At 34.1% G+C, this 15,865-nt stretch overlaps 1 protein-coding gene across 4 annotated transcripts in view; it reads left to right on the forward strand.

Annotated features, from left to right (window-relative positions):
- The window catches only part of CDH12 (cadherin 12), a 1,144,846-nt gene that overhangs the window by 1,080,838 nt on the left and 48,143 nt on the right, over positions 1 to 15,865 (forward strand). For all 4 annotated transcript variants that reach the window (XM_008992219.5, XM_002745103.7, XM_078365926.1 and 1 more), the window contains one exon: positions 3,832 to 4,085. In XM_008992219.5, the coding sequence (XP_008990467.1) occupies positions 3,832 to 4,085 (254 nt within the window). The remainder of the gene's footprint in view (positions 1 to 3,831; positions 4,086 to 15,865) is intronic.

The raw sequence follows: 15,865 nt of genomic DNA on the forward strand, positions 1-15,865 counted from the left end.
TTATTCCACCCAACAATGGAGAGTAGTCAGATGTGTGGATAAAGTCAGTTAGAGAGAAATCATTGCTGATTCTCTTTGGCCTTTCTGAGCTCTATACCATTTTGTACAGTGGAATTGCCTAAAGGTCTGCTTCACGAAAAAGTAAGTCCACCTAGGACACTATTGTGACATTTCTCTTAAAATTTTCTTTCGTTCTTTGATTACTACAGACTATAAGTTTTCAGTTGCAAAAAAATCTGTATGTACTGAATGATTCTTTTATCTCATCCTATCTCCCTGACAACCAGATATTTGCCTGCTGTGATAGGTCAGGAGTTCTTAAAAGGCATGAAATACATCTCATCTCATCTTTAAAAAAACAGAAAAATGTTTCAAAATTCTCCTTTCATGTCTGGCTTGAAAAGGAGTTACATGTAGAGAGTCAAGATTATCCAAATAACAGTAGTGTGTAGTCAAGTAGAGAAAAAATTATGATCTTATCTAGAAAGAATTTGCCAAATCATGTAGATAATTAAAAATATATGAGAAAGTAGAGAGGAAAATGGGAAATTATTGGTATTAACTTTTACATTCTAAGATAGAAGTTAATTTTTGCCTAAAAAAGGGAGTTAGTATGAACCAGGTCACCTCAATTTGCTTTCTAGGTAAAAGAAACCCTAAGGTGATAAAATCATAGTTCTTATCCTTCATCTTAGGGATATCCATCATAGAAAACGTGTGTCGTTTAACCCTTACAGAGCATTTAGAGTTTGCAAAAACAGAAAGTACACTTTCATATATTCCTTAATTTGAATTTGCTAGTGCACTCTTCTATTTTATATATCATTCTCTCTCGGACATCTTCTAACATATTCAATTTCTCTTAAACATATGTAGCTATAGAGAACTTGGTACTTCTTCTAACTCATTCATTAAGCAAGATGACAATATTTTTTTAATTTGTTGAATGAATTGAGAGGCAAGTCTTATTTATCTTTTCATCTTTTCATCCTTACAGGATGTATCCTAAGCCTTGCCACCACGTAAAACATCTACGTGTGTGTGTGTGTGTGTGTATTTTCTTTAATTCCCTATAGAATGACTTTATTTATTAGAGGTTTCCTCCTTTTTCCAACCTAGTTACTCTTATTAACAACTCACCTTACTATTAATTCACCACTCAGAGACATAAAAAATAATCTTCACTTTGGGAGGCAGAGGCAGGTGGATCACGAGGTCAAGAGATCGAGACCATCCTGATCAACACGATGAAACCCCGTCTCTACAAAAAACACAAAACTTAGCTGAGCATGGTGGCGCATGCTTATAGTCCCAGCTACTCGGGAGGCTGAGGCAGAAGAATTGCTTGAACCCAGGAGGCGGAAGTTGCCATGAGCAGAGATCACACCATTACACTCCAGCCTGGGTAACGAGAGTAAAACTCCATCTCAAAAAATAATAATAATAATAATATTAATAATCCTAAGTAATGTCAAAATAATGGCTCTTCAAAATTTGAAAATCTGTGTCTCTCCCTGCCTTGGTCTTCATTCCAGCTAACGATCCTCAGTCATTGTAGTCGTTTGTTATCTTTGGCTTCAGTGATGTTTTATTATTCTAGTCTGACAACGAATTATCTTTTCTTAAGTATAATTTCTTTAACAAAACACAGTATTCAAGCTTCACGTTGATCAAAGAAGCATCGTTGGGTGATCCTCTCTCTTTTTTCAGATATTACTCTTCTATTCATGTAATCAAAGACCATATTATTAACCATCACATATTATGTGTACTATTCTTTACCTATATTGGTAGTAAGAGTCAGGAATAAAAATTTCTAACAGCAGAAACATGAAAATGGAAGGAAATCAATATTATAAATTAACAGTATGAGGTGAGCAAATAACCACATAGAAAGGTAAAGAAAGCATTGATTACAAAGCTGGTAAACACATGAATAAAAATATAATTAATTAAATAAAATAAAAGGAATACTTGCAGGGAATTAATAACTATAGTTCCTGCTGCATAAAAAAAGGCGAAACCCCGTCTCTACTTAAAATACAAAAAATTAGCTGGGCACGGTGGCGCGTGCCTGTAATCCCAGCTACTCGGGAGGCTGAGGCAAGAGAATTGCCTGAACCCAGGAGGCGGAGGTTGCGGTGAGCTGAGATCGCTACATTACACTCCAGCCTGGGTAACAAGAGTGAAACTCCGTCTCAAAAAAAAATAAATAAATAAAATAAAATAAGGTGAAAGAGACGATGTTATATTCAAGTGAAATTGCTGTTTTGTTATAACAAATTCCATGAAATTTTGAGAGTTTTTGAAGATTTAAAATTGATATTTTTTTTCTTTTGGTTTCTGATGCTCAGAGGAAATGCATAAAATAACAATCATATCTTTGAAGGAGAAAAATACCCTTCATTTTCCCAAGTGTGCTACAGTAAAGGAACACGTGTTGACACATCAATTAGCAACCTATTGGAGTCAGATTTGAGGGAATTACTTTAGAAAATATAAATTTTTAAAGGTCCAAGAAAATCACTGTGTTAATGCCAAATCTGTGTTGTCTCAGATTCTCTTAGATGCTCAGAGGCCCAAGGCCAGAAATCATCACTGACTTTAAAATCATCACTTAAAGCACCACAGCAGCACCATATTCCAGGAATAGTGTTTTCAGTTATTACAAACATAAAATTAATATTTACAGTTAGTGTGAATGTAGACAGTGATAAGCTAAAATGGAGCATCTGTGACTTCTAGACAATGACTCCTATACTGTGTTTCACAGCCTGCTGTATTATGGTCATATATATTAATATTTAAAGCCACTAGGCTTGGCAATGTGTATTGATGATGCACGGCAGTACCCATAATTTATATATACAGTTCTGAGAACACAAAACCAAAACTCTTTTTGTAATTAGCACTATGTATGCTTTTAAATACTGATACAGACTTTTACTAGTAGAAAAAGACATAATCAAAAGTATTTAATACAAAATGCCATTATTATCAAAATAATAAAACTGGTCCCATGAAAACTCCACATTTTATTTTCTAATACCAAATTCTAATACCAAAATTTTTGGCATTAGAATACCAAATTTGCAGCTAGAATCTAGAATACCTTCGGCTATCCTATTTCATTTTTATTCAGTTTTTTGTTTATCATTGCTTTCTTCCACTAGATGTCAGTATTGGATAAGAGCAGAGACATGCTTCCCTGGACATCTGGTCTCTTGCTGTTTTAACGTTTTTCATGTAACATGATTAAGCCCTACCTAGCATGTATGTCTCCATGTAAATGATGAGTTTTTTTTTAAACATATGCAACCAATGCTCTTCACAAGTTACCCAGAAACTTCTACATGGGGTGATTCTTTCATAAAATGTTTTCTTGTGCTTGTAATCCCAGCACTTTGGGAGGCCAAGGTGGGTAGATCACCTAAGGTCAGGAATCGGACACCAGCCTGGCCAACATGGTAAAACCCCCTCCTCTACTAAAAACACAAAAATTAGCCAGACTTGGTGGTGCGTGCCTGTAATCCCTGCTACTCGGGAGGCTGAGGAAGGAGAATCGCTTGAACCTGGAAGGTGGAGGTTGCAGTGAGCCAAGATCATGCCACTGCACTCCAGCCTGGGCAAGAGAGCAAGACTCCATCTCAAAAAAAAAAAAAAAAAAAAAAAAGTTTGTCTTGTACTGCCCTTACCCACTAATTATGAAGGAAATTGAAAATTTTAACCCATTACAATTGGTAATCACTTGCAAATTGCTCTGAAGTAATGTTCAACATTTCTGCCACATTCTATATAAATTTACTTATTCTTAATTTGTCCTCACTACAGCCTTTAGATTTTGAAACAAAGAAGGCATACACTTTCAAAGTCGAGGCTTCCAACCTTCACCTTGACCACCGGTTTCACTCCGCGGGGCCTTTTAAAGACACAGCTACGGTGAAGATCAGCGTGCTGGACGTAGATGAGCCGCCGGTTTTTAGCAAGCCGCTCTACACCATGGAGGTTTATGAGGACACTCCGATAGGGACGATCATTGGAGCTGTCACTGCTCAGGACCTGGATGTAGGCAGCAGTGCTGTTAGGTGAGAAAAAGAAACATTTTCTTTTCTGCTTCACAGAACAAAAAAGAACAACAACAACAAAAACACTCTCTGTCCAAAACTGCATGATGATCTAATTACAGAATATGATGCTTGAAAACATATGACTTTACATAAAAACAGAGGAAATGCCATAGGATTTGGAGAAAAACATGATTAAGGATTGCAACAGTATTTACTAGTGGTGCTTTATAACCACTAGAGGTCTGATTTTCATGTCACTCAAGGTAACAAATCTCAACTCTTCATGTATAATCAGGATTTAATAATATAATCTTTTAGAGAATGATTCTCATAATTAGTGATATTAAGATACTTTGGAAGTGCCTAGAGTATAATACATATTAATACATTTTTAATTGCTGTAAATCTCTGTCCCCTTACCCAAAGTTAGTGTTTGAGAAGTTAGTTTCAACCTTTGCAATTTGCATGTCATTTTTCCAGTGCGATAAACGTGTCTGCTGGGTTCAAGGTGAAATGAGTTGAGGCAAGTCAGAGTCAGTCCTAGGGTAAAATGAATTTATGAAATTGCTGAAAGCACACAGTTTGCAAGGAGCTGCTACCTGCTCATCTGTCTCTCTCTCTCTCTCTCTCTCTCGACAAATAAATTCCTCTAGTATTATCAAGACATAATACAATTTCCCTTTTCCTCACTTATACATTGACCCAGAAGTATGTTTGGAGAATTTTTTCCCATTTATTCTATTGTATGCTTGAATTTTCTGCCACATACCTACACCTGTTGGGAAACCAAATAAAAGACAAGGATGAGATTTGTCCCTGAGTCTTCTATCTCTAAATGATTGAAGCTTAGTAGGCAAGAACCAAAATAAGAAAACATTAATTAGGTTTTTAAAGCAAAAACCCTATTCTATTGACATACAACAGAAAAATATCTTGTAAGATTTTACACCATGTGGTATGTAAAGATTAAAACAATGGATTGCGTATTCAGTGGTATCCTTAACACAATAATTGCATGTAGTGAAATCTCATAAAATGGCTTGACAGCTATACGTAACTTACTATTTGTATTTATCTGAATCCATCACCTATAATTACATGAATACTGCCTCAATCAGTTCTAGCTGCTATAATCCATTAACACATAATGGATGTATTAGTCTGTTTTCACACTGCTATAAAGAACTGTGCTGAGACTGGGTAATCTATAAAGTAAAGAGGTTTAATTGACTCACAGTTTTACATGGCTAGGGAGGCCTTGGGAAACTTACAATCATGGCGGAAGGGGAAGCAGGTGCATCTTACATGGCGGCAGGCAAAAGACAATGAGTGAAGGAGGAACTGTCAAACCCTTATAAAACAATCAGATCTTGTGAGAACTCACTCACTATCATGGCCACACCCATAGGCCAATCACCTCCTACCAGGACCCTCCCTCACACATATGGATTACAATTTAAAATGAGGTTTTGGTGGGGACACAGAGCCAAACCATGTCACTGGGTGACTTAAGCAAAAAACACAGTTCTGGAGGCTAGAAAGGCCAAGATCAATGGACCAGCAGATCCGGCATCTGGTGAGGACTTGCTTTCTTTTCAGCTGGTGGTCACCTTCTCCTCGTATCCAGACATGGGAGGAAGAGAAACAGAGCTCTCTCTCTAGAGTCCCTCTTATAATGGTAAAAATAACTTTCTGAGGGCTCTGTCCTGATGAACTAATTACCTTTCAAATGCCCCATCTTTTAATACTACCACATTGAAGTTTAGGATTTTAAGATGTGAATTTTCGGGGATACATATCAGCGCATACTATTTCAATTCTGCCCACCTAAAATGTATGTCTTTCTTACATGCAAAATGCATCCATCCTCAGAGCCCCAAAATTCCCAACTTCTTCCAGTATGAACTCAAATCCAAAGTGTCATCTAAATATATCTAAACCAAAAAAATGTGAGGTAAAAAGTACAATTCATACTGAGGCCAAATTCCTCTCCAGCTGTGAAGCTGTGAAACAAAATAAGTTATGTGTTTCCAAAATACAAAGGTGAAGATATTCTTATTCTGAGAGAGAAAGAGGAAAGAAGAGAGGTGTGAGAGCTCCAATGTAAGTCTAAAATCTAATGGGGCAAATTCCATTAAACTTAGTCTCAAGTATAACTCAAACTCCATTAAACCTTAGTCTCAAACATAAACTTTCTGTAGCTCACTTCTTCACCCTGCAGATCCACTAGAATGGATGTTCCATTTTTGGACTCACTAAGGTGGCAACATAACCTCCCCAACTCAGAGGCCACCACTTGTGCTGTGGCTCTCTGCAGTGGCCTTGCCTGTGCAGTGATCACACCCTCAGAGCTCCATTGGGCAACATTATCCCAATGTCACCTCTAGGCATTGATCTCAATGTTTGAAATCATTATGGAAGCAGCCATTCTACAAGCCTGGTGACATCAAGGATTGTTCGGGTGATTTGGAATTCTTCCCTTGATTTGGAGAATTATGCATGCTCATAGCTGAAGAGCTATGTGATGCTATTTAATAGAGCTGAAGAAGTCTGATGGTCTTCTTTCATTTTACCACCTGTCTTTATTTTCTTTAGTACCAGCTGGCAGTGTTTCTCCTATTATAATCTCATCTGTTTTCCTGGCTTTTTGAAATAGTGAATGAAGTTCATGGTTCACACCTTTACAAATCTTCTTATTAAGTAATCGATCTATCATCCCTTAATCTCAAAGAACACACTTTCTCATTATTTTGGAACATGGACAGGTTGAGATATTTCCAAGTCTTTAAGCTTTGGTTTCTTTTTGATTAAAAATTTTATCTTTATTTAATTTCTTTTCTTTCATGTTTTACTGTAAGCAGTTGTGAGGAACCAAGCTACTCCTTTCACACTTTGCTTAAAAGCTCTCCTCAGCTAAATATCTAATTTCATTGCTCAAAAGTTCTTCTTTCCATAAAATACTAGAACATGAACACCATCCACCTACATTCTTTGCCACTTTATGACAAATATTACCTTTCCTACAGTTTCTATGACATGTCTTCACTTTTCTCTGATAACACACCAGAATGGCTTTTACTCTCCATGTTTCTACCAACGTTGTTTATGATTGTTTAGATGTTCTTTAAGAAGACAGAATCTTTCTCTATAGTTCTCTGTGCCCTTAACACAATATCCTTAAACATTCATAATTTCAGCACTTCAAAACTACTCCAGCCTGTACCCATTACCCAGTTTCATAGTTACTTCTACATTTGCAGGTATTTTTTATAACTGCACCCCTCCTTCTTGGTAGCAACTTCTGTTATAGTCACTTAAGACTGCTATAAGAAATTACTGTAGATGGAGTAGCTTCAGCCAGAAACATATGCCTCTTGTTTCTGGAAACTGGAAAGGTTATAATAAATATGCCAAGAGATCCAGTGTTTAATAAGGGGCTGCTTTCTATTTAGCAGAAAGTCATGTCCTTGTATCCACACAGCAGAAAAAGAAAGAGAGCTGTCTGGGTTTTTGGTTAGAGGACACTAATTCTATTTATGAAGACTTCACCCTCAAGACCTCATTACCCCCCAAAAGCCCCATATCCAAATATCATACATTAGGATTTCAACATATGAATTTTGGGGAAACATAAACATTCAGTCCATAAAAATGCTTTTCTTCTTGAAGAGAATCTATAATCAGGAGAGAACTCTAAAAAAAGCACATCTATCTTTTAAAAAGAAATAAGTATAACAATTATTGAGCACCCCTACATTTCAGGCTGAATGCTAACCAGTTTGCTCACTGGATTCAAACTATTGTTTTACATGCACATATTACAAATGATTCCATTCCAGATAAGTTCCAGAAAACCAAATATAGTTTATAGAGCTAAATGCACGCGCATGTGTATGCGCACACACACACACACACACACACACACACACACACACAATATTTGTTGAGGTATTCTCCAGAATCTGATGCCTTGGTAATTATGATGTATTATTCTAACATTATTTATCAGTCTTTTATTTCTGAAGTATCTGTTCATAATTATAAAAGTAGAAGATACCTGATGAATAGATTTACAATATTTTTTTAAATATGAACAGTTACTGAAAAAATATTGGAGGTTGCAACAAAATATAAAGTTAATAAAGATTAATTGAAACTCTTTGCAGGTCAATAAATAAGGATGTAGATAGAGAAATTGTGTATCTAGAGAACATGCTATGTTGTTTAATTTACTGTAGGTTCTATTTTGAAGACATAAAAGAATAATGAGGACAAAATATTAAAAAAAACATGATTTTAATGCAATACTTAACAACTAGAAAAATAAAAACTTTCCTAAGTAGAAAACATTATTAGGCAACGATACAAACTTTCAAATTCAAGAAAATTGTTAGAGTCAAGACTCCTGTGGAAGGACAAAGGAAGGTTAATATGAAAGGAATTCTCCTGCTGTGAGTATGTTTCTTATTTTGTACTTTTTACGTCACAGTAGCAAGCATCCGATATACAGTAGTATACCAAGTCTTAGTTCTAATGAGTAGCAGCTTGCCCACTTGACATAGATGTATCTAATTGATCCCCGCGAGGGGTTGTCAAAAAACAGAGCTGTTTTTGAGTCAACCTGAAACCTGTCTTTGTTCCATGTCCTTGGAGTGAACAACAAACTTGAATAATATCAGCTAAGGAAACATAGGGTATGAGGCATCATCTTTCCTTGGTCTGAAAATATGTTTACTCACTTAAGAATCATACTGAAAACACATTGTGAAAACTAAAGATTACTGTGTAAAATTATTTGACTTGTTTAGGTATGCTCTGTTTAGTTTTCCTTTGCTTAGCTGTCTTTTCACAGAGTTATTAAGCAAGTTATTAATTTAGGATCTTGGGTATTTTATCATCATCATCATCACTAAGCACAGCAAAGTGCCACATCAATGTCATAACCAAGGACTGATCCTGTTTTGAAGAAAGGTTCTCTTTGGTTTAATGACTAGCAAACAAACCATGTCTGGTTTCTTACTCTCAAGCATTGGTCCCTGCTTAATTTCTAGTTCTTCTTTACTTTTCTACCCTTTGCCTTTTGATGCACTGATTTCTTGTCCCTAATGCTGTATATTCTTTGAGGTAGGCACTGTGATTATACTGTTCACAGAAACAATTTCTAGTAAGTCAAGTGAGACTTGATTAAGTATATCTACCATTGGTGAGTTAGGGGCTTTTCATAACAGTAAGCTCTTGAGTTTAGAAATTTAAAACTGTTGACTTTCCAGTTACATTGGAACATATTATGGGCTTTGCATATTAGTGAATTATGTTACAAAAGATTTCAGTGGGTCATTTTGCTCAATATATGCCACTTTTTTTTGTTCTAAACCTGTAAAAGTTTGTTATCCTTGAAATAAATTTAAAAATAAAACTTAATTATATTTTTTGTAAAATGACAAAATTATTCATTTAATTTTAATCCATGTCAAAAGTATTAAATGATAACATAATGATGATGTAAAGTACATCTATTTTATGTAGTTAAACTTGCATATATAAACTCAAAATTATGGTGGTTAATAGAACAATTTAACAATGTACAGATTGTTCCTTGACTTGTAATGATTCATCTTACAATGTTTTGACTTTGTAATGGTGTGAAAACAATATGCATTCCATAGAAACCATACTTGGAATACCTATATATCTATTCTTTTTTCACTTTCAGTATATCACTCAATAAATCACATAAGATATTCACCACTCTATTATAAGATAGGCTTTGTGTTAGATGATTTTGTCCAAATGTAGGCTAACATAAGTGGTTCAAGCAGGTTTAAGGTAGACTATTAAGCAACAATGTTCAATAGCTTCAGTGTTTTAGATGCATTTTCAACTCAAGGTATTTTCAATGTATGAGGGTTTGTTGAGATGAAACCTCATGGTAAGTCAAGGAGCATCTGTATTTGTTATCATATCTATGCTTTTGTTTAATAATCTTTCTAACCAAAATCCATGCTTAAAATCAAGTAGGTAATTTAAATAATAATCAGAAAACCATTATCAACTACCATAAGTAGAATGTAATATTAAATTAAATTACTAATTAGTTGTTAAAATTAAAATGTCTGTTTCCACCAAAAATGATCTTATATCCCAAATCTAGTCCTTTCACCACCCTATTGTAAAAATTGCTATAATCAATTGCAAGTGATTTTTAAAATATTCTCGATTAAGAAAGTATCAAAGTAGCATGTTTGCATTTGACGGCCCTTTTCAATATGACAGAAATCTTATCACATATGCAAAGTCCTAAGTTCAAACACAATACACTTTGGGAGAGAGAAGAAAGAGAGGCCCAGCTATCATGTGATATTGTATAGCAGTATATATAACTTATATTAAATGTTTGAAAAATTGCCCATTCTCTATTCTCACCAATCTAACACGATTTTCATGAGGATTAAATGAAACAGTGGTATAATGTTTCTAGAGCAGCATCTGGCATATTTAGAGCTACTTATGTGGTTTATTTTGTTCTTCCTCCCATTAGTATATAAACTGTACAGGGGCAGAGATTTTTCTACATTTTTATTGATAGATCCCACACACCTAAAATATTGCCTAGCACAAGTGGATAGTTAATAAATATTTGTTCAACGAATAACTTGACCTCTATAACACTAATTTCGGCTAAATATTCAAATGGCATAGCATTCATTTGTGTTTGCTGCGTGAAGAAAAATTAACACAGTTACTTCATTTATAAATTTAGAAAAATACCTGAGAAGCTATGATAATTTCAGTCTTTCAACCCTTAGATATGTTTCAAAATGTTGGCTCACAATTCTCTCTAATAATTAACTAATAGAAAATGCTACCTTAAAAAAATCACATTTACTTTTGTATGGATTATGACCCTGTAGCTTTGCAAATAATTATATACTTGTCAGAGGCTTCTTTGATGATTTTGAGAATATATACATTATATTAAGACTCACATTGTGAATACTAAAGGGAAGAGGTAAGATATGGAGGGCTGAGAAAAGGTTAACTATTTTGTCCTAATGAATATTCTATAATACATTTGGATACTATTCTTCTTCTAATACCTATATGAATCTTCAGTACTTTCTCAGAAAACATGCCATGAAAAAAAGAGAAGTAATTTTCTATCCACTAAATGATAAAATCTAAAATGAGAAAAGCTGATTAGAGAAATTCAAAGCAAGAAATTGGACTGTACATAAAAGAGCATTTTAAAGTTCACCTTAAGAAAAAATAGTGTGTTAATTTCTACACCAAAACTATTCTTCATGAATTACTTTATTAATTCTAAGCACAGGTAAACGCTGGCATTTCACCATAGCTAGGACTCAAAGTACCTCTAAAGATTATATTACAGATTCTTAGATCATTTGATGTTATTTGTGCAGAAATCAAATACACAGAAACAATACAAAACACGTTAAATGGAAAAAAAGATATTTTGTACAAATGGGTGGACATAAAAAGAAAAAGCAGAGAAGGCGTCGTATGAAATACCTCAAAGAAACTTGGGGATAAACAAACCAGTAAGAGGAGATGCAGCATTTAGAAACTGCAGGAGTTGCTGAATGTGTTAGTCTCCGGGGATTGTGCCCTATTCATCTTTTCTACAACTGTGCTATACTGAGTGTTTAGGACCCACAAGAGAATTATTTCTCTGAAGTTGGTTTTCCATGTGATCTCCTTGCAAATGTGCTGAGGGCGTTTAGCTTGTTTTAACTCCATTTATAGAAGCAAAGAAACTGAGAAAACATTTTACAAAAAAAAGGAAAAGAAAAAAAAAGCAAACAAGAAAGAGAAGAAGAAAAAATTGTGCTAAGAAAACAGAGATCAACTGGACTATAATTTCCTAACAGAGGTTAATCCCCATAAAGATCATACCAGAACACCCAGGTGTATGAGCCCTTAAGAAAAAAGACAATATATTTATACATGTAGATATGGATCTACCTCTATTAGATTTGTAAAAACTCACATGCACATATATGCATGCATATACATACTGCATTTTATTAGTACATTGCATTATACATTAGAATATATATTTTACACCAAGAAAACTTTTAAAATTAAATTAATTATGCCTGTAGTATATGAAACCTTGTTCAATATAGTCCCAAATCTCAGGCATCTTTTCATTTTTTGCATTATACGTATTTGTGTCATAAGGAAAAGTCTGGTAAGTACCACAACAGGGTTCAATATGGTGGTTTCAGGGGATAGGAAGGACATGAAGAAGATACTGGGAAATGGGAGAAATGAGTTATAAGTGATGAAATATATATACCATTTGGATATTCAAGATGGCGGAAGTCTAGGATGAAGGAAATAAAATAGAGGGTGAGAAACTATTTTAACTGAAAGAAATAGAATTGAGAAGAGTTGAGTTTTGGTATACCACATCTTCAAATTTCTTTATACTAGTTCAGAATCTTAAAATTTATCAATAACTTAATTTGCCTATTTTTGATCTCTCCTTAATCTCTTTGGGTAGCCATTGCACACAAACTCAGTGAAATCTATTCCCAGTGAGACAATTGGATATATATACTTTACCCAAGCTGCTATCAAGTTATTGTTCCATGTGAATCTGCCTCTTAGAATAGAATTCTATCTGTAGTTGACAATGTTAAACAAAGTTGATAACTTTACTAGCTTACATGCTTATTTAGTCTGCAGTGGAAGAAAATAGCATTGCCTCCAAATTTACACCAACTGAATGATTGAGAATACATCCTTTCTGAGTTTGCTGTTAAATAATGAATTATGGAGAACTACATTTTTCTCTATAAATAAAGTTATTTTGCCTCCTCTACAAATGACCAAGTCACTGACAGTCAATATAAAAGGGACTATTGCAAATAACATGTAGCAAGATAAACACATTCATTTTATTTATGTCAGTAGCTGTTACATATCGTAACATTGTAACAGCTAAATTGTGCTGGGTACTGAGTTTAGCCCATTGCTCAGATTTGTTTAAACATTGAAGCTGACATTAGTTTACAGAGTGGGACACTGAGGCCCAAGATCATATTATGTCTTCAGAAAGAATAAGAAAATGATTTTAACAGAAGCAGCCAAATTTCAAAGGTCACACTACTAATCAGTCTGCTACTTAAATGAAGTTGAAATGCTAACCTGAATTTTTGAGTTGCTTTGTAATTCTAAAATTAATGAAAATAAAATTAAAATTAAGCAAAGTGGCTGGAATGTCAACAGAAGGCAGTAAAAATGTATATAAATATCATTTATATAAATATCATACATTTTTACTGCCATATACCTGAAAATATTATATATACTCTGCATATGTTTAAAGGTAATTACAACAATCTAATTAAACCTGAAAAAATGTTGCTTTGGATTATGACAATAGTGACATTGATCAGTATGAACACACAAAACTCAAAGTGTATAGCTGTTTTAGTAACTTTTTTGGCATGTAAAAAAAACACAATATTATACCTTATTACTTGAGATCAAGTTCTTTTTATTTTTTGAGAGAACTACAAAGTTCTTGTACAATTTAGTCATAACTAAGGATTTAAAGTTGACCAAACTCAGTGGGATTTCAACTAATTAGCCAATAATGAATTTGCTTTAATTTTCAAACAGGTTTTACATTATTCTGCTGATACACCTAAGGAAATCTCTGTGACTGAAGTGTCCAGATATTTGTTAGGGTATGAACTAGTCCTGTTAAGCTCTTTGTAACTCTCCCCAGATGAGAAAATGTCCTTGACCTTGTAGTCTACAGGGTCTGTGTTACTGACCTGGACTACTCGGGTTTAACTTTTGCCCGCTAGAGATTCAGTTTTGTTGCTTTACCTCCAAGAGCTGAGAGAGGATACTACGGAAATACAAATGTCATAGCTCTTTTTTTCTTTCTGTAATTTCTTTAGTAGAATAGCCCCTTTGTCACATGTATTTGAGATTTTGTACATTATTTATATTTTAAAATAGTTACTTTAAATATATAAACAATAAATATAAAATGCTCTTCTTTAAAAATACTGTAATAATCAGTGATCAATAGGAAACAAGAGAAATGAATCTATTTCATAAGCTGCTCTAGAGCACTCAGTTAAGAAAATATGTGTAATTTTCAGAGGACAAATTAGCTGAGGAATAGACTAATCACAAGCAGGAAGTGCGAGCTTAGTTATAAGGAAAAGGAGGAAAATAAAAGCTTCCTTCCAAATATGATGTCTGTATTTGGGTTTCAAATAGCCAGCAGCTCTGGGTAAAATGGCACCATTCTTCAGAGCCATTTGGCAGTAGCTACTAACAGGAGTAAATAAACTCAGTGGTGACCTGGTATAACAGCCATTGCACTTAGTTCCACAAAATAGTTATAATGAAGCTCTCTTAAAAAGACTTCAGAATAAATATGTTTGAATATTCAAAAATTTAAATTAAGGTATTCCAGGCTTGAAGTATGACCAGGACATTATCAACGAGAAAAGTCAAATAAAATAATTCAATTCACATATGTAAATTCTCTGTATTATGAACAGAACAGTATATTCAGTAATTACATCTTCATGCAACTTTCTGTATAATAAACCACATAAAAAGGTTATTTTGCTATTCTCATTTGAGAGAAACTGTTAACGCCAATTCAAATAGGTAAGTAAAGTTTAAAGAATGATACAGTTTTCTAAGAAGGAAGTAATGGATGCTGTCTAGAGGGATTTGACAAGTCTTCATGGGGAGAACATGAGCAAAGCCAAAAGGTACCTTTGATGTCTGAGTAAATCAGGAAAGTTCTGTGACATGAAAGAGAGGGAAAAACTGAAATGAGCTGGCAATCACTAAGTCCAAAATAAGGGACATTTGAAGGTCTAGAGTCAAAGATACTTCTCAGCAGAAGATATCAACATTTACTGTGCACATTCTTATTTAGTCAGGTATTGCAGTCTGCATTTTTTATCAGGTGATAAAACTGAGACTCAGGATGTTTCAAGCTATTAAGTACAGAGCCAAGACTTAATCATTATTTGTCTAAACCTCATTTTCTTTCCATTAGAACACGCTGCTTCAAGAGTAAACTAAATGCCAGGTATAAAGCTTTGGGGGCAGAAGTTCTTTTCAAAGATAAAACTATTTTTGCTCTGAGCTAAAGACAAAATACATCGGTCAGATGAACCAACAGAATGGCAGTTTTGAATGATTTCGAAGTTGACTTCCAGATTCCCTAAGACAATACACAGAAGACCGTGTACGACTATTCTTAAAAAAATAAAAAAGGCATGGTTGGGGGCAAAGAAAAGCTTAAACAACTTGGGAAAAAAATACAAATGTAACAATTGTAATTTCCACATTTTGTAGATTATGGTATATTTCTTCTTCTTTAGAGATCTATTTTAATCATATGAGGTTTGTCCATGTGGGAAATGTAAGGACAAAAGTCTTAATTTTATTAAATGATTATACTTTTATAAATACCCAGTTTTTCATCAAACATTTAAAACAAGCAATAGAAACCATCTAAACCATTTAAGATACAACTTTTAAGTTTAGTAAGGGGAAAGTAAAAATGAAGAGGAAGAGAAGAAAAAACAGAAACTGATAGGAAATTAGCAACTGGTAGTTTGAAAAGTTTGCGAGGAAATTAGTGAAATTTATTTGTGATTGTTGATGGGAAAATTACAACTGACGTGTTGTTGCAGGTGGCTTAGGTGCTCCATAAAATGTTTGTTAAAATGAATTGAACTGAATTTACTTTCTTTAGTTGTCTGCCAAAAGACAAAACAAAAATA

The sequence above is a fragment of the Callithrix jacchus genome, chromosome 2 (genome assembly GCF_049354715.1).
Source record: "Callithrix jacchus isolate 240 chromosome 2, calJac240_pri, whole genome shotgun sequence".
Classification (NCBI taxonomy): domain Eukaryota; kingdom Metazoa; phylum Chordata; class Mammalia; order Primates; family Cebidae; genus Callithrix; species Callithrix jacchus.